At 35.9% G+C, this 20,713-nt stretch overlaps 1 protein-coding gene across 1 annotated transcript in view; it reads left to right on the top strand.

Annotated features, from left to right (window-relative positions):
• Nucleotides 1–20,713, top strand: part of LOC145676546 (patched domain-containing protein 3-like) — a 90,155-nt gene that overhangs the window by 7,088 nt on the left and 62,354 nt on the right. The window contains exons 3-6 of the mRNA XM_081747377.1: nucleotides 3,873–3,943; nucleotides 5,904–6,233; nucleotides 12,308–12,476; nucleotides 16,841–16,938. Of these exons, the coding sequence (XP_081603503.1) occupies nucleotides 3,873–3,943; nucleotides 5,904–6,233; nucleotides 12,308–12,476; nucleotides 16,841–16,938 (668 nt within the window). The remainder of the gene's footprint in view (nucleotides 1–3,872; nucleotides 3,944–5,903; nucleotides 6,234–12,307; nucleotides 12,477–16,840; nucleotides 16,939–20,713) is intronic.

Genomic DNA, 20,713 nt, shown 5'->3' with positions numbered 1-20,713 from the left:
TAAAGTTAATGACCTCAATAATATCGTAATATTTGTTGCGGAATATTGTTTCAGCAAAACGTTGCACCATAAGCTATGGTTAAATTAAGAATAGTCTAGATTATATTAACTTCCTTAAGTTACAGCCTACGAAAAGCTATGACCAGCATCATGAGGAACTTAGGGAGAGACATGAATTAAAATCATTTAAAAAGCCAAAAATAACTCTACTGGATACTGATATGCTGACTACGTCTTTGTTACGTTGGTGCCCATAGTTCAAAATGATGGAAGAGTTTTCGCCGAGCTACAACATAATAATGTCAGGAGAATTGCATCTTCATTAATCAATAATACTTGAAATTTCAGTAATATCGTATTCCCTAACTTATCTGTCTCTTCAGGAAAAGTCTTATTATCATGTGGATAAGGAAGTAATGAGAGATAAATACTGTTATCCTGTATATTCCGAACGCAGCGAAGTAATTACGTTGTTCTTGTTTATCAATAAGTTGGTTCTAAGTGTGATTTTCGAAATTTAACAGTATTGAATTGACATTTTATGGTCGTTTCTCTGGATCCGCAGTTCAAATTTCTATATGCGTGAAGAGCTCCTCCATGGTTGAGCAGTTAGCGTACGCGCCTCTGGCCTGGGAGACCCGGGTTCGATCCCTGGTGGGAGCTCATGTGGTTCGGATTCCACGATAATCAGTAGGTTCCGTCTCATATAGCCTCGCTGCTGAAAAGGGACGATAAACTCAAAAATCAATCAATCAATCTATATGCGTGAAGTAAATACAGAATCTAGAATGTATCTTGAACCAAAATTTAAAGTATATTGTGTTTCGTGAGAATCGTCTGAGCATTTTTTTTTTTTTTTTTTTTTTTTTTTTTTTTTTTAATAGTCGTGTAGGTAGAGTAAACGTTGTCAGTTAAAACTAAAATTACAGTCCCTGTCACAACTCCACGATTTCAACTAGTACATTTGTCACCACAATTTACGTGTAAATACCGCGATCGTTATTGTATAGTATTGGCAATTGGTTGTGAAGTTCTTGCGTTCACTGTTACTATCACACATAGGTTTTAAGCCCTCCCTCCTGGTCTAGTGCATGGGGTTCCGGGTACGATTCCCAATGGGAGACCCTTGAAATTTGAACGCATTCGGTTGCTTGGATTCCACCTTAAATTGCAGGTCCACGTCTCATATAGCCTCGCTGTTGAAAGGGACGCTAAATTTCAATTAACCAGTAAAGGCTTTGAGAAGATACATCCAGGAAAAGGCCGCATTTCCTCGACAAATTCAACTGCTACTCAACTGAGCATAGTACAGTTCAGGCTCATGCTTCAAAATATTGTATACGTATTTTGTACTCGAGGTGAACCTTAGACCTCCTAATGAAATCTCAGATTTTCAATCCTTTTCCTAAATGTACTTCTTTTGGATAGTTTCGAATTTGACTGTTTAGTACTAAAATATGACCTTGAAGATATTAAATTCAACTAACATTTAATTTGTTACACTGTTGTTAAACCGACTCTAACATCACTGTGATTCTTAGTAAAATTGCAGATTGAAAAAAAAAATGAAATTTTTAAGTTTTACGTCCCATATTTATGCCGGCTAGACTAAAGGACACAGTGATGATGAGAAATGAATGAAATGGTGGAATGAAGAAAGTGGGAGGAAACGGGAGAACCCCGAGAAAACCCACGCACACGGTGTTTGTCCACCACAAAGCTCACTTGGTGCGAACTGGGATCGAATCATAGACTCCTTACACCAGAGGTAAACGTTCTACCACTGAGCCACCGCAGCCCCGAATTGTAGATCGAACCCAGATCGGTAGTGCTTTTGGGTTCGCTCTCCGGTGGAAGACAATTTCTCGGATATCAATTCAAGAAATGGTTCAAATCTAACCATTAAGCTCCAGACGCTGTTCGAAATGGAGTGTTCCTCATCTTAAATTGCTCTAGAAGTCCTACGTGATTATATGGTTAGTGTACGTGCCTTTGTTCCGAGAGACACGAGCTCGATTCTCGAAAGTAGTTCATGTGGTTCGAATCCTATGTAAGCTATAGTTTCACGTCATATAAATAGCCTCAAGTGGTAAAAGGGACGATTAAGACGCAAACCAACCAATCAAAATTCTGTAATATGCATTTTCCACTTGTTTTGAAATATCTCCATAAGGAAAATGTAACTGCCATTATGCGTTTCCTCCAAGAAAACAATAGTCACTGCAGACTTCTTTAAATTTTTCTGACACACATCGAACACTGGCTGTAAATTCGTTTTCCCATAATCACATTGTTGCGTAATGAGTTGGAATGACATCGCTGTATGAGAAAAAGTAATGATATTTGCATAATCATGTAAACTATTGTGAAAAGTTACTTTCAGTTTTGTGTCACATGGTTATGCCGTGTAGGCTTAGGGAGCTGATGATGATAATTAATGAAATTCTGAAATGAAGTTGTGAGGAAACGGGAGAACCCTCAGAAAACCCAATCACGCGATGAGTGTCCATGAAAAACTGCACTTGAGCTGGGATCGAACCAGGAACACCACGCACCGGAGGTAAAAGCTCTACTACTAAAAGTACACTAGATTTCCCAACTATAGCCAATCCAATACTCTATCCAAAATTGATCAATTTATCAACTTCGGCTTCAGTAAATGGATAAATGGGAATGTAGAATATATTCTTGGGATGCTTAAACTATGCAAATAAAAGGCACGGACCACCGCACTAAACGTTCTCACTCTAATACCTTAGACTATATAATGTTATGCAGCAGTTATTAATGAAACATTTTCTTGTAAAATACAAACAGAAATATATATATAGCGTTCTCGGAAAACTTCACCCAAAGCAGATTTCTTCAAGAATAAGCTACTCCTTGTGTAAGAAATAATTTATGCAATATTAGAGTTATTAGTGGCATAAGTCCATATTGATTCAGACAGGGGGATTACCTTGATAATCTCAGATGTTGTTGAATTTAAGAAATGTTAAAATGCATTACAAAGCAAGAAACACGTATGTTTTTTCCTTTTGTTCCAAATAAAAAATTCCTGGCCCGAGATACAGGTTACAAAAGATGGCGCCATTTCTCACATGCTATTTTTGGCAAAATATTAAGATGCTCTATCTATAGAATGGTTCAAGATATTTTGTTTCTTTTCATTTTTCTTGAAAGAGAATAATTTACTGATTCCAATTATATGCTCCATTTGAAAATATGTATCCAAGTTGAGCTCGCTGAATTGAGCGAAGCATTTAATTTGCATCTTTAGATTGATCTTGGTGTTGCGTAAAGCAAAATAAATTTCGTTTATTTCATGTATATGTAAATCAATGTCTAGATACAAATATTGGACTAGTGCAGGTAATATATGTTGTAATTTAATGGGAGAAAAATACTTGATAAAAGGTTTCGTGTGTAGCTTTAAATCTGTGGTAATTTTGTTCTTCGGAGTAGTCTTAAAATATTTAGCTTGGAGTAATAAAATTCCCTTTATCTCTAGCAGAATGTTTCCTTTAGAATGTTTTTAATGGAAGAAAGCTTGTGCAAGTCCATGTGTGTCTTTTACTACTAATTTCATTATTTTACGTTAGTATTTAACGAACATATTGAACATAAGTTTGTCAGTAATCTTTTATGGCGTTGAAATCTGCAAAAATTTTTAATATATGAAGAAAACGGAGGCATTTTCGACAAAACGTAAGTTGCAGAATAATGGCGAATAACCATGGGATTTTTCTTCTTTATTCTTTACGTCATGATCTGTTTAAACTTATACGGCAAAATAGCAGAGCGATGAAGGCAGATCTAAAGAGGCTCATTAAATATATGTTTTATAAAAAATTACTTTACTCTTCTTGCAGATGCTTCAAATACATGATAGTGTTACTGGAATATCAGTACGAGGAAAGAACTGGAAGGACATCTGTTTCAGGTACGTTCTGGGGCATGGATATTACAAATATTGGGATAGTTTTAATCTTTTAATAGATATGGTGTAATATTTATAACTATCAGTCAAAATGTTGGCTATCAAAAATGTTGGAAGCTGGCCGTAAATTTTCATGATATTTAAATTTTGGGAGTGACCCGCAAGACCCGATAAGGCAAGAGTCGTGGTGTTTGTGAAAATTGCACCATCAAGAAAGACATGTGTGCGTGGAATTAAATTTATAACACAGACCCGTCACATTAGTATGCAATACGATTTCAGAACTGCACAACAGCTCTAACCTTAATATATCAGTGTGTCCTGAAGCTCCCACAAGTCGCAGTTAGAGTCATTATATGTTGTGTCGTTGAATCGGACAGGCTTTGGATATGTTCCTGAGGGGTCACCTGCCACGCTCCTCGTATGTGAATATACAACAGTCGACACTGCAGAAGAACCGTGGCGAACAAATTGACGACCAATCATATTCCACACGTGTTCGATGAATGAAATACCAGGCGACCGTGGAGGCCAGACAAAGGGCAGTACCTGACTTTCTCGGAGAGGGTGGTTGCTTTAGTTGAAGTTTACTTTTCCTTTTCATGACTGAAGCTATATAAGATGTGAATCAACAGTTTAAGGTGGAATCCGAACCATCGTAATGCATTCCAATCTTTTAATGCTCTCTCACTGGGAATCTAACCCTGGACCACGTGCATCAATCCTTCGAGAAGTTTTGCACATTATAGGGTACATGTAACCGTTGCTGAAATATGGCGGGCGGTTGTGTCTGAAGGAAGAGTATGATCTCGACTTCTGAAATTTCCTTGTTATGCTGTAGTGGTCACTGGTGAGGTTGCCGTGAATGTAGCTAACATCGCGTGTGTTATACTCAATAGAACCCTACCTATAACACCTAAGGATGGAGCGAGGCTTGTCTGAAAACAGGACCTTCTGCCACACCAGCGACGTTGTTTATTCGCTCATTTCATCCTGAGTCATTTGTGGCTCTGGGTCAATGGAATCCAACTCAAAGAAGTCCATCCCATTACCGCACTCCAGCGTCGAACTGACATTGTGGACGGCGCTGTACGGTTGTTTTGACCATGTGTACCTTCGTCATTCCGTGATGTGGTCACATTACACGGTCTACTGCCCGATCGTCGTAGCGACATGCACTGTATGCATATCAATTTCACGCTGCGAGAAGTTGCTTTCCCTTAGACTGAAAATGCGCACCCGGTTTGAACGCACTTGTGTTTCTGTTGTATATGTCGATGACACAGTGGCGCTTGCTTACACGCACTGGTGATTTCAGATTTTTCCTGTGTAACTTTCAATACGTGAGGGTAAAAGTAGTATGGCAAAAATACTGGTAACCCACGTGAGTAAGATTGAATTTATCCCTGGAGAGATTTCTCGACGGGCTACATCCTGAAATCGTCGCTGCTTATAGGTTTCCTCTTCACTTGTCTCAGTTCCACTGTTTGAGCGTTGCATAAACCACTCTTTGGGGTACTAATCCCCCATCGAACCAAGGTTGTGCTGGGCTCTTTCATGCACGATCCTCCTGAAATTGTAATTGCTTAGTGATGGCGCAATTTTCACCAAGGACATTATATATGTATCTATGGACCAAATAGATTATTTTGTATTTTTAATTATTTTCCTGATACTTCGAGAACATCGTATGCATAAGATAGACGAAGTCTTAGAAGTATTTTATTTCTTATTTAGGATAAGAAATTTTGAAATATTTCCTTATCAAAAGGCAGATCCATTTTCATTGAATCACTCATTTCTCATTCAATTAAGTAGGATGAAGAGAAAAGAAATTATTATGAATTTATGTCGTTAGTATCCATACGTCATTAAAAAGCCGTGTAAAAATCCACTACAGTGTGTAAAACTTGTCCCCAGTTTATAGTTTTATTTTGTTTAAAATGTATTTTCCCACTTTTAGGATGCCTGTTGTAAACATAGGTTCTAGAAGAAAGCGACAACTAACTAATGGGTCGAATGACGTTGAAAGTGATGGCTTTTCAGACTTCAATGACTTCGACGATAATTTTGAAGACGATTTCTTCGCAGAAATAACTCCAGATGAAGATACACCAAAGGAATTTGATCCTAGTGTTGATTTGCCTGAAAATTGGTATTGCACTTTCATTTCTAACATGGATGAAGCCTGTTGGGAGTCTAGCATCCTTGAACTATGGTCATATAATAAAGCTGTTATTATGAACTTGAAGAAAGATGATGTTCTGCGCGCATTAAATTCCACTAGTAAAAGGTAAGAAGTTTAAGTAGTTATTGGTTTATCTTTTATTTTTTTACATTGCTGTGAGACAGTGATAGAATTATTAACTATCTGAATTGCGTTGGAAAGTAGTTGTTATGTAAGAATCTTTAAAAAAATAAATCCAGATTCACTGTATGTTATACACCATTGTGCACTTTCACAATGATCATGTAGAACAAGAGCGGAACCAGTAATTTTGCATTAGTATTCTTCATCTTTGGTATATCATTCGCAACGGACAGCTCTATAATACAGACAAATTTTTCTGTCCCGGCAAAAATGTATGTATTATAATGGAAGAGAACTCTTCCTTTACGGGCACGGACAATTCGATTGTCAACTCATGCGTATTTAGCACGAAAAATACCTTCAGCAATTTGAATATAAATATTCAGTTGATTCCTCTACCTTAAAAAAAAAAAAAAAAAAAAAAAAAAATCACAAGCAAAATTCAATCAGAAACTAACATTCGCAGGATTATACGGCAGACAAGTGCCGTAGACATTTTTCCAAGAAATTTACTAGCTGCCATGATTGATTAGTTTTGTCCACAATTTCAGTATTTAATAATAATGCTGCATGTTCTTGTTGAGCTACTTATACTGTTAATACAGTCAGTAAGCAAATTATGTTACTTTTATAGAAGTATGACAAGCGAAATATTTCACGCGATAGGTATATTCGGTGAGACTTCTCAACGACATATAACACATGTACCACTTATATAATATGCGTGTGCAAGTGGACAAATTATTAGCAGAATTTGCTATTCAAGATCTTTTGCACCACGTGGGGAACTGATAGAAACGAGATCAATATCGTCCTCATTCATCAGTCCGTCGCGTTCTACCAAAATATTAAGGGGCTACTGTAATAAAGTCAAAACTTTTCTGTGAGATACCTGCAAAGTCTCCAGATTCAAATAAAGTTTACTTTTTTGGATTTGAACTGCTTAAAATGGCTTTGGACAGGAGACATGTGATTGGTCTCTGAAAAGCTTTGGAAGAGGAAATGGAACAATACCCTTCTCGTAGTTCTCCAACGGAACCTTGTGGTAGTGATGTGAGGTGACGAACTTTCCATAATTTTCCATTTGGGAAATTTTTCCATTCTAAACAGATATCAGTGACTAAGTATTAACTCCACATAAAGCTATAAAATAAGTTGAATGCATGTATAGGAATATAAAATAACAGCAAACTATAATTTTCCAATAGCAACTTCTCACAGGTGGAAAATTTTCAAATATGTCGTACTTGGTAATAAGAAATTTACATGGTATTTCTCTCTCTCTCTCTCTCTCTCTATCCCTCTTTCTCTGTGTATATATATATATATATATATATATATATATATATATATATATATATATATATATATATATATGTATGTATGTGTAAAGTGCAAGGAAAATACATATTGAAACCAAAGTTCTTATATTGTTATTTGATGAAAAAGAATACACAGAATTCCTTATAAAGAAGATACCTGTTACGACGTAACGAACCTCCTCGTCCGGAAATTTTTGACTTCGGAAATTCTAAAAAATACATTCTTAAAGTTCTTACTTAAAGTTTATACATATATATACAGAGTGTATCATTTATCTCGATACGCCCTTGTAACTTTTAAATTAATAGACAAAAAACGCCGAAATTTTGTACTATACAAATATCGGCAAGGGGCCATTTTTTGACATACTCTGTTGTACCACAAGGAATATTTATTTAATATTTCATCAATAAGTGTTGCCGATCCAACATAAAGTTGTATTTTTTTCAGGTAGTAGTACGTTAGGTTACTACACATTTCAAATTCACATATTATACGAAAACTTACAATGTTACATTTATTATTCAGGTTGCAAACAAAGGACTCTACAGTATCACATACAGATTCTGATTACCTTTACAGCAGCAATAACATACATGAGACAGACGAGACAATGCATATCCATAGTACTTGAATGTCTAATACTATGATCATGATATGACAGAATTCGAATGTATATGTATAAAGTTAAAAAGAGGCTGAAAATTCGACTTCTTACGAAAGCATTTATTTCAAAAAACTGTTTAGATAAGTTTCATTCAATTGCATGGATGGTTTTCAATAAATGTGAAGATTGCCGTTCATACAAATGTGATATCTCAAACCGTTTTGGTGGTATGGTAAAAACTGTTAAAATTTGCAGAACTGCTTAAAATTATGAAATTACGAGAACTTAATGTAATTACACCTACGAGAAAGTGTTGTAATGTTGTAGAGGCAAAGTAAATCATAAATTGTTTTTAAAAAGTTTTCAAGAATACGCCATTTTAAGCAATATATCGAATTTTACCAGTTTTGTTGTATTTCCCGAGAGCTTCCTCGTGACTATGTGGATAGCGTGATGGCGCGGGAAATCCAAGTTCGATTCCCAGCGGTAGCTCATGTGACTCGGATCCCACGTTAAGTTGTACGTCCACGTTTCATATATATCCTCACTGCTGAACGGGACACTAAAATCAATCACACCATCTATATTTTCCAAATGGTTTGAGATATTGAATTGCTGTAAACGGCATTATGAACTTTTTGTCTATTGAAAACCATGTACATTTATGTACAAAATTATTGTCGCATGTCTACAAATATGTTGTTGTAGGAATATAATTTGATAACGATTTCGTCCAGTATTTCTTATAATGTTAGTATGTGTATAATCGGCAAAGACATGTATGGGGCAATTATCATGTAAAAGAGCAGTAAATAAGAACACTAAAACGAAAATAAAACTTTCTTGTCCATTTAGCAGCATTTTGTTTTACTCATTCTAATTTTCGTATTTATAAATCTTTTCCTATGAAATTGGCCACAAATATACATTTCCCAATTCGATTATACACATAGTATCAGTATTAAAAGTACCCTGCAAAATCATTATCAAATTATATTCTTATAACAAGTTATAGATATGCGACAATCATTTTGGACATGAGTGTACCTAATTCGCTGTAATACTTATCTAAACACTTTCTCTAAGTAAAGTCCTCTGAAAAATGTCAAATTTTTAATTTCTTGTATCTTTGTTTTTACTTCTTTGAAATACGTCATATGATAACCGTACTATTCAACTTCAAGGTACTTTAGATGTGCATTATCCTGTCCGTCTCACTTGCGCTATTACTGTTGTAGAACTCTCAAAAATTTGGTTGCTTTTCGATGTTTGTGATGCTGTACTGTCTTTAGTTTGTAACACTGCATGATAAAGGTGGTATTGTATGTTCCCGTTTTACATTTCGATTTGAAATAGTGCCATTTGAAAAAATACAACTTTATGTTGGGTTGACAACACTGTTAACCTTGTGGTATCACACAGGAAACCAAATAATGTCTCCCCGCCGATATTTACATGATACTAAACTTCTGTACTTTTGTCCATTAGTTTAAAAGTTACAAGTAAAAACAAAGAAGTAAAAACAAAGATAAAAGTGTATTAGGATAAATAGTTTACCCTGTTGTAGTAACAGTTTTGTTCATTGTAAATTCTAGTTCTATAACAATGTAATCAGAAAAAATGTATTGAAAATAGAGAATTATTACTTGTAAAAATTGTATAATAAAATAATGAAAGAAAATATAATAATTACATGGTAAAAGAAAATACGTATGTAACCAAAGAGCAAGAAATACCTTTTTATTTTATAAATTAAAATTAAGATACTTATTGCAGCCCACAACTTCGTACTTTTGTTTTATCTTTTTTTGTTTGTTTGTTTGTTTGTTTGTTTGTTTGTTTGTTTATCAGAAGAAGAACTGCAAGTGTCAACCTGTTTATTAATTACAATTTAGTTTATTTTCTGAATGAAACGTGGTGAAAATTTTCAGTATTTCTTTTAATGAGTTACTTCAGTTAAATTTTGGAATTTTGGGTAATGAGAATCTTCTAGTAGGTAATTTATATTAGCCCTACTTATGGGTATGAAATGGAACTATGTAAATATAGAAATGTAGTAGAATTATGAGAAAACATTGTATTACGCGTATGAAACGAATAAAATGTCGATTTTTTTATTTTCTGTGATAAAAATAAATTATGGAACTTCTATTACAAATAATAAGCGTCTCATATAGCCTCGCTGCTGAACGGGACGTTAAACCCAAAATCAACTCAACTCTATTACAAATAAAGTTTACTTTACAACAACGATGTTGGAAAAAGTGAGACAGTTGTTCGGAAAATTTTCATTACTACATTGTGGAATAGAAACTACGTTTTCAGGTCATTCTTCGGAATCACGGAAGTGCGCTTGCAGCATTTGGTGCCATGAATTTCCGTAACTATTTAGGAAGTACATTTTGATCAGATATGCAGAACAGCCTCTGTAATAGTATAAGACTATGTAATTTCCATAAAGTAGTAACTGTAGTACTGAGCATTGTTGCTGCCGATAAAGTCTGCTGGTTGGTACAGTCTGTTGTAAAGTTGGTTTTAACTAATTATTAAATCCTACATTATTTTTAAATTCTAAAATTTCGCTACACATCCTCTGCTGATATATCGGTTGAACACAACTGTAGAAATGGAATATTTATACAAGACGGCACACCTTGTCATCGATCAGAAACTAAGACTGAGGAACTTGTTTGAGGGGCATTTCCGTGCCCAATTACAGGGCAATAATTAGACATGAACCCTATCGAATCGTTGTGCCACGTGCTGATATCAAAATGAAGCGTAAGGCCTATGGCGAAAGGCTAATCTATATATATAAAAGAGAACGTACAAATCCTTTGTTCCCTCATCACGCTAATACGGCTGAACCAATTTCTTTTATTTTTGGGGGGTTATTAGGATTTGGACCCTAGATGGTTTTTATCATATCACTTTAATTTTTAATTACCAGTGTCTTGAGATAATTGACCATTCAAGTGTCCATAACGTACAAATCCTTTGTTAGATCATCATAGGTAAAAATAAACGTATTTATATGCAACCCGCATGACCGTGTCACTCGGCGGGTTAACATAAATGACAGGCGCTATAATGTTAACATTTACTGCAATCACTTGAAAGCGAAAAAGTAAAAATTATCTAAGTAACAAAGTTTATTGCGTTCCGGGGTGACCGCAGCGAAGCGGGGCGGGTTAACATAAATGACAGGCGATATAATGTTAACATTTAATGCAATCTTCTATGGTTTTTATCATATCACTTGAAAGCGAAAAAGTAAAAATTATCTAAGTAACAACGTTTATTGCGTTCCGGGGTGACCGCAGCGAAGCGGGGTGAACGCTGCTAGTTGATAGAATAAATCCTTACAATTACAAAGAGAGAAAGAGATGTTGATTATTCAGATTTTTGCGAAATATTGATTGATATTATGCCAAAAAAGATTAGAAGCCTTATTTGTAGAAAAGAGATTGGTTTTACAAGTACTAATGTGTACTAATAAAATATCAATAACTAATCCTATATGTACTTAAGTTTAGAGATATGAATGTCTTAAGAACTTCAATTGCCCATTTTACTAATAATTTGTCCATATATAGTAATTTGGGAGTTCTAGACAGAATGACACTGTATTGTAAAGAATGGAAATTTGATTTTAAACCTTGAATATTTTGATAAACGAAACTAAAGTATGTAAGTTGCAATGACTTTTGCCAGGATAGACGTTAGCAGTCCATCCCTGTAATATTAATGAAAAAAATGATTTCATATAAGCTTCTTTGTTCTACACACAAAAACACCTGCACTATTTCCAATTTTAAAGTTGTTTTAGGAGAGCTGAAGGTGATAATTCCACATTCAATTTTTGCTCCTCTGAACAAAATTAATTTTGCTAATGAACAGCCTGTTGTAAACTGTCGTCGCAAGGAGTTTTGGAGAATATAATAGTTCTCAATTACTTCCTTGGATTAGTCACAATTTCTGTTTTTAGCAGTATACACTTCAATATTTCTTGTCTATCAAATTTGTAAAAATTGTATACAATATACATTGTAGAATTTAGAATTTGAACTAACTACCATTTATAAGAAATGCCTTTTGTTGAATTTTCCTTCGTTTCGTTTTTCAGTCCTGTGTTTGGTACTCCAATTGATTATAGCAAATTTTTAGGTGAAAAAAAGACTAATGGTTCTGGATATATCATTGGTGCAGGTGCTGTCATAGCAAGATGGTTCCTCAAAATAGATTATACTGGAGAAAGTGCGAGCCTTACTAATGACGTTGGAACAGGGGAGTTGGTATGTGTAATTCTATAATAATATAGTAAAACTCGAATAAATAGGATGTGACTGTAACTCTGTGTGCTTGGCCGTCAATGTTGTAAATATTACTTCAGCAGTTTCACATTCACCGACACATTCGCCGAAAATGTTTCCATCATTGAAATCTGGGAATGTCTATAGACTACTTATTATCACGTTTTGACCGATTGAACTGACTTGTTGCATAAAAGATAAAGCAACACGTAGTTTTTTTTTTTTTTTTTTTTTTTTTTTTTAAACCTTTATGCGCAATTATTACGTGTAGATTTTCAACCGTTGAACATACAGGCACATAATTTTATATATTGTAACGTGTCATGCACCTAGTTCCCCCCACGATGCACCATGAAGCCCCATGACAGAAGGATCGCATCCTGATTGACAGGACAGTGAGCGCCAGTGTAATCGGCCACGTGGTCCTCTGTATAGACCCATGATCAGTAAACAATATGTTCTTGCGTTTCTCTCGCATTGTTATGTGAACGCCTGCTTATCACCGAAAACGTCCCATTAATGTAGGGCAACACTGCAGTAGTGAGGCAAATGGAAAGCTGTGGCAATCAGCAATGAAGTTGTTTCCCTTTCGGACATGGCGAAAGTCAGATGCGAGTCTGTAGACATGCAAGTGAACTAAAGTCGTGGCCAACCTAAGTTTTCAGTGACGTAATTTCAGTAGCTCCAAATCACTAACATTAAGTAATCCCAAGTTATGTTGGAACGGCACCATTATGAAGGAGTTTCCTACCATAGAACGTGATTTTTTAGATTTACCTTCACATAATTAAAATTATTAGTACTTTGAAGTAACAAATAGTTAATATATACATAATGCATGCTCATAAATACGCAATGATTTTGAGTTATAGAAACGAACACAGGGCTGCGATATTTTCTGTAACAAGCAATGCGGTTTGTCGATACGCGCAAACAAATAATCCCACATTTTAAAGAAGATTACACTTATGTAGAACAAATTGTGCAATTATGATTTGATCAAAGACCTACAATATATCTGTGAAGTATAAAATTTCATACATATATCTAAATTAGCTTGTTTTCTGCTGTACAGGTGCAATATGGCGTCCTGTGTAAGAGAAATTCAGTGTGTCTGTTCTCTCCATGTTATTTTCGATTACATAGAGGTGGCAGTCCATTAAATAGCCAAGCAAGGCAAATTGTTCTAAACGTGCATTCATATTTACGACGTGCCGATCTCTGTAAAGTGTGAGTGATGTTGTTATGCTTACCGCTAATATAACAGGTGATTTTTTTCGTTGAAAAAGGAATTCTTGGAAGACGGGAAGTGTCAACACCCGTAAACATAAGGGACGAGGTGAAAAATAAAGATACATGATTGAAAAAAAAATAGGCTATTATACAAATCGTGTCATCCATCAGAAAGTACATAAATTTTGGTGCAAAGGAAGCAACAAGGCTCCAACGGTGAAAGAAATTTCGGCTGAAATCAACAGTAGTTCTGATATTTAAAAAAAAAAAAAAATAGTTTTCAAGCTTTAGAACACAATTTCTATTGCTTCTTTCTACAAACTTCAATGTGAACGACAGAAATAATATAAAACTTACGCAAGATCTTGAGCTTCTTTGGCTACGTGGTTAGCGTACGCGTTTCCAGTGTGGAAGACCTAGCTTCGATTCCCTCTGGGAAACTATGTTAAGCTGTAGGTCCACCCATGATTTACCCTCAGTGTTGAAAGGGACTCAGAACCAACCAAACACTACGCATGTTTAAATAAACACACAACAGAAGCACAAGGGATAACACAATGTACTTTATTGAGATCCAATTTTCTATTATAATTCGCATCTTTAAAATTTCCCTATTTACCACGAGGTTTCCCATAATGTATGGAAAACAGAGGCTTTCATCGCGCAATTTGCTGATCGCAATGCAACGTAAATAGCAATAAGCAATTATAACTGATATGCTTATTATCGTAAATTAAGACATAGTTGACGAAAACTCTACTGAATAAGGCCGAGAGAGACACCGAAGGATTTTTTTTCTTTCCTTTTTTTTATTGTGATTTGTAAGGTCTTTCATTCTCTTCCATTCTGTATGGGGGCACGATGGCTCAGTGGTACAGCGCTTATTTCTGATTGGCGTCAGAAAGTGTACAAATTTTGGTGCAATGGAAGGAATAAGAATCCCACGGATAAAGAAATTTCGTATATTTCTTTTGTACTGTTTGTTAACTGATCCTCGAACGTGACTAACTGCTATGTGATCGTCAGTCAAAAGCTCTGTCTAGATTCCTACGCATCGCTTCACACATTGGCTGTCAGCTATAGAAAATTCTCTTAAACGCGCGCATGAATACAATATTTTCCTTCTGATTGTGAGTAGGCCAGTGTTTACGTCGCTGCAAGCTTAGATTGGCCACAACTTTAGAAAATCCAGTGTATATTCGCACTCATTACTCACCATGTGGCAGTTTGGTATGGTGTCAGTAAGTTACGCTTACTCCTCGCTCTGGTTTTCATTGAGGGGAGTATGACTAACTCGTCGTAGAATAGTGACGTTGTCATTCCTATCCTCAGGCGTTATCTGGACAACCAATCAGGGATTTCCATCTGGTTGCCAGGAGAATAAAACCTGGAAACTAGGTGGTGGAGCTTCAGTTCGCGAGGTGTGAGGGTGGTGTTGAGGATAGGACCACTGCGCACGTGAGTGCTCCGATTGATTCTGAATTCCGCGTCAACCGTACGTTGAGTTCCCGACTTCTGTGCAATAGCATACCCAGTTCTATTCGCATCTCTGTCGCAACGCCCCAATTTCATCACAGTGTCGCTGTATCGGCAATCGATTCTCTGTCAATTGCACTGTGCATTGCGTACCTTACGACGCTTCGCGAGTGCCGTCACCGTCTGTTAGAATACATGATCACACTTGGGCTCCAGCCCCTTCACCGGCGTTTACATTTGGAACACTCCAGTGTTTGTGCCGCATTCTGTGACCATTTGTGCCCCTGTAATGTCTACGGTTAGTACCAGTGCTGTTACCAGTGTTAGCGTCACTTTTACACCGAAGACTGCAGGTGTTAGATCTCGAAAACTTTTTCAACCATCACTTCCACAGTTTCTCAAAAGGACGATGCAAGGTGGTGAAGATGCATCTCGTCCTACCACTCCGGACCCTAATATCGCCATGGTGGACGCTCTTAGAGCCATTACTCAGCAGCTTCAGAGATTTTCCAAAAGTACAGGAAACAGCGCAAGACAACATCAATATGGTGTTACATTTGATGTTCCAGCAGCAATTGCCTATTTACAATCTCGACAAAACGAGCCTACTTTGGGTCGCCTAGATGCTGCCGAAGTACGACACATTCTTGTCCTTTCATCGCACAACTTAGTGAAGCGGACCGTCAGTTTCTTATTGAACGTATCACATTGTTGTGTATTGCCCTCCAGTATGTCTGGAGAATGGCTGCACTTAACGCCTTGCTCACTGCAATCCCCGGTATCAATATTCAGTTTCCTCAACAGCTCTTGCGGCCAACAACAACGGCGCAAACGGAGAAGAAGAAGAATTCGCCAGCACAGGCTCCAACCAAGAAGGAATGAAGAGGACTTTTATCTACATTCCGCAAGTGGACTTCTGGACGTCCCTATAGGCAAAGGGAGCACTAGCTAATCCCTTGGAGGACGACATTCAAGAGATCCAGCCAGAATAACAGTCACGGTAGTGCCAGGGCGACCTAGCTTTTTCTACTCGATATACACCTTCTACCCGGGCCTGCTAGAACTTAATCCCTGTCGTGCACCTGTGAGACATACTAGATCGGCGCTTGACTGTCAGCCAGACCTCGGCAATAGCCATCGCTCAGCTACGCCAATGCAGCGACCGTGGAATTTCATAACCCAGACAAACTTTCAACATCTGTATGACCGGCTTTTGTGACCGCTTGCAGTGGCTACCTGTGCTATTAATATGAGTACGGTATGTTTTTTGAACACTATGTAGTTTTTCACAGTGTCCGTATTTTTTCTCGCACCGTGTCTAAACTGCGCATTTAATGAAACATTTATCTCAATAATTATTATTTTTCCATAAAACTGAGGAAACAATGACATAAAGAAAATCCAAAAATATTACTTACATTAGAAGAATCCTCTAGTTGAAACCTTTCTTCCCTTTCCGAATGTGAATTGTCACTGTGCATTTACTATTTGATGTTAAGAGAAGTAAATGCCATTGCGTTACTTTAATAACTTACTTTGGTTATCAATAGTAGTGATAATACAGTATATGTATATATATGTATACAGTATGTGTATATGTATAATAAAAAATGGTACATAATGTTTTTAATTTTCAGGTGGATAGTGTGACCTTAGAATGGGAAAAGGAATTTATACAGTCAGTTTTGAATAGTAATCTATCGGGAGTATCACCATATCTCTTCTCAGGAAGGAGGTATTTATGAATGTAGTATCTTTTTTAGCATGAAAAAACTTACATGTCAAATTTGTAAATCGTATGAACCTGTCTGATTATTCACACTCTAAGGAAAGTTCTAGCTAACTTACCCTGATGTACTTAGAAAAGTTCAGGAAAACTTAGGTACATCTGCTATATAACGCTGAACATGTAGTCAGATAAAGTTAATAGCTTTCACAAAGTCACATCACACTAATTTGGGGATGTACTAATACTAAATTACAATAGCAATGTTAACTCGCTAAAGTAGAACGTTTTTACGATACAAGAATTTAATAGTATGAAATTTACTACGTATTGTTAGAGTACAAGAAGTTTGTTCCTTCTGATGTAAGATATTTGTAGCATCTGTGTCGATCAGTAGTGACAAGCATCTGAAGCTACGAGAATGGCAACAGCACCAATTGATATTACGGGATTTAAATTATTCTCCAAATATAATGAAGAAAAGTTACACTTTAAGTATGACGATTACCAAAGATTATATACCAAGTTTAACAGAATAGAGTAAAAATTTCAATGCAAATTTTAGGAACATCAATAAACAAGTGAGTATCGTTTCACAGTGTGAAACCAAGACTTCCAAATTATGTGAATTCAAATACTCAAACTTGAAGTAGTGCATCCATAAGTACATGTTGTAATAGAGTAATAACATCAAAGATGGAAATTATTCCTCGGATGCTGGATCCATATCAAAAAGCCATTATTCGCTATCCCTTACTGTTTTTGTTTTATGGCGATAAAGTTTAAAACCAAAAATTGTTTATGTGAACCACTTCCAGTTTGAATAGAGGGCTAATGAAGGAGATAGAACATATTCTTGCAACACAGAATCGATTGCAAAAAAAAAAAAAAAAATAAATAAATAAATAAAAATAAAAATAAAATAAATAAAAATAAAAAAAACTCCTCTTGGTATCTTGTACTATTTTTGCTTTACAGAAATTAGTATTTAAACCGGAAATAAAAGTAAATTTGAATTATTTCCGGTTTTGATAGATGATTGTGGATAGTTACAATATGTTGCCTTGAGACACTAAATCTTTTGCAAGAAAAATGCTTCTCGCTATCTATTATCATGTAGGTTATGTGGCAATAAACGCTGAAACTGGAAATGGTTAATCTTAAGCACTTGCGGTTTGAATAGAGATTGAATGAATGAGATGAAATCTATTCTTGGGACACCGAATCGATTGCAACAAACCACATTTTGATATGATTTACAATTTTTGCTCTACGGAAATCAGTATTGAAACCGGAAGTAAAAGTAAATTTGAACCACTTTCTGTTTCGGCAGTGTGCTAGGATAGTAATGACATGTTGTCTTCAGACATTGAATCGCCTACAGAAAAACAGCTTCTTGTTGTCAGTTACTGTTTTGTTCTATGTGATAAACGTTGAAACCAGTATTGAAGCAGGAAGTAATAGTAAATTTGAACCACTTCCGGTTTTGATAGGGTATTGTTGATAGTCGTTATGTTGTCTCGAGAGCCTGAATCATTTGTAAAAACCGTTTCTTGCTATCTGTTACCGTTTTCGTTTAATGGCGATAAGCGTTGAAACCTAAAATGTTAAATTTTAACCAATTCTTGTTCGAATAGAGGGTTAACGGAGGAGATGAGACATATTATCGGGACGCTGAATCGATTGAAAAAAAAAAAAACATCTTGATAGCATTTATCGTTTGTCTTTACGGAAATCAGTATTGAAATCGAAGCAATAAAAATTGAACCACTTCCGGTTTTGGAAGTATGTTGTGCATAGTCATGAATTGCCTTGAGACGCTGAATCGTTTCCAACAAACCACTTCTCGCTTTCTATTACCAATTTTGTTCAGTGACGATAAACGTTGAGATCGGAAATGGTTAATTTTAACCACTTCCAGTTTGAGTAATAAGTTAACAGAGCAGATAGGATCTTTTCTTGGGACCCTGAATCGATTGCAAAACACCGTATCTTGATAGCATTTACCGTTTTTCTCTACGAAAATCAGTATTGAAAACAGAAGTAATAAAAAAATTGAACCACTTTCGGTTTTTGTGAAGTGTTGTGGATAGTCATGATATGTTGCCTTGAGACGCTAAATCGTTTGCAACAAACGACTTCTCGCTATCTGTTACCATTTCCGTTCTATGGTAATAAACGTTGAAACCGGAAGTAATTGAGCTAAGCGAAGCGAAGCTCTTATACTCGGGTTAGCCGTTTGGTTGTCCGCGAACTCCTCCTAGACCGTTTGGCCGATCTCAACCAAACTTAGCACGCTGATAGAGTATGTCGTGCTGAGTGACAACATAGGTCGAAATCAAAAATCCGATGTACCATCGAGGAATAATCACCGAAAAACGCTTACTCCTAGACCGTTTGGCCGATCTCAACCAAACTTAGCACGCTGATAGAGTATGTCGTGCTGAGTGACAACATAGGTCGAAATCAAAAAGCCGATGTACCATCGAGGAATAATCACCGAAAAACGCTTCCTGATTACGTAGTTTAAGCTCGCTCAGCTCATTTCATTGCAATCGGGTATATACATTGCATTCCTAGTAGTAAATTTAAACCAATTTCGGTTTTGGTTGAGTGTTGTGGATAGTTAAGATCGTTATCTTGAGAAGCTGAATCGTTTTCATAAAACCGCTTCTCGATATTTATTACCGTTTTCGTTCTATGGCGATAAACGTTGAGACAAGTTGGGACGCTCAATCGATTGCAAGAAACCGAATTTCGATATCTCTTACCGTTTTTGCTCTGATACCTGTCCACAGACTGACGCATGGACAGACAAAGCCGTTCTATAAGGCTTCCGACCCTAATGTGTAGTATAGTTTGGAATTCTAGTAATTAATAAGAGAAATAACGTAGCTTACTTCACATTACTTTCTTTGTACTTGGCTTTCATTATTATGCGTTTACGATGTACAAAATTTATTTATTTCATGTCCACATAAAACAGTAAAATAAATAAATCAATAATTATTATTTTCGTTGCTGAATATGCTATACAAAATTTATAAGTTCCTTTGCAAATATAAAGTTGTTTAACAATTTACTACGCGAAATATTTTTTCCGCTCCTATCTGATGAAGCGTTAAGCGAAAAAGCTAATAGAAAATACTTTTGTAGTATTGTTATGTTTCTACCATTTTCTGATAACTAATAGAACATGCTTCGTTGGTCATTTGTTCAAATAATTATATATTTGTTATAAACAGTTCATTTGCCCAACATTAAAATAACTTGATGTTCGCGCTTCCAATTGTCGCTTGTCGTGATATAGTTGTAGTCTTGTCGACTTGCATATGCCGCTGATATATTTTCCACTTATTTATAGTTATTTTTATTATGTTGAAACTTTACAAATAATACAACATTAATTATGACTATATTTCTGAGTTGTTTACCGTGTATTGGGATTGGATGGTCACTTGGGAAATGTTTATACTAATCAAAAATATGTGGAGATTGTATTATCGTACAAATTTATGCTTGCCAATGTACTTCGTCTTCCTTTGTTATGTAGCACTTACTTTCCACCTGTTTTCAGTTGAGTAAGGTGACCATAATAGTTCAGTAGATCTATAATTTCAATAGAGGTTTATTGGCATTGAATTTCTATGGAACTACGTAGGAATTGGTTACAAAAACAAGTGGTGCACTATGAACCAACAGTTCAAACTACAATTGTCAACCGAAGTGTTATCTTTGCAATATGGATAATATGGTCAGTTTGCTCACGGCTGGAACTGAGTGG

The sequence above is a fragment of the Thermobia domestica genome, unplaced genomic scaffold (genome assembly GCF_964235325.1).
Source record: "Thermobia domestica unplaced genomic scaffold, izTheDome1.hap1.1 HAP1_SCAFFOLD_208, whole genome shotgun sequence".
In the NCBI taxonomy this organism is placed as follows: domain Eukaryota; kingdom Metazoa; phylum Arthropoda; class Insecta; order Zygentoma; family Lepismatidae; genus Thermobia; species Thermobia domestica.
The sequence above is the reverse complement of the archived record's forward strand: the minus strand, read 5'-3'. Positions and strand labels throughout refer to the sequence as shown.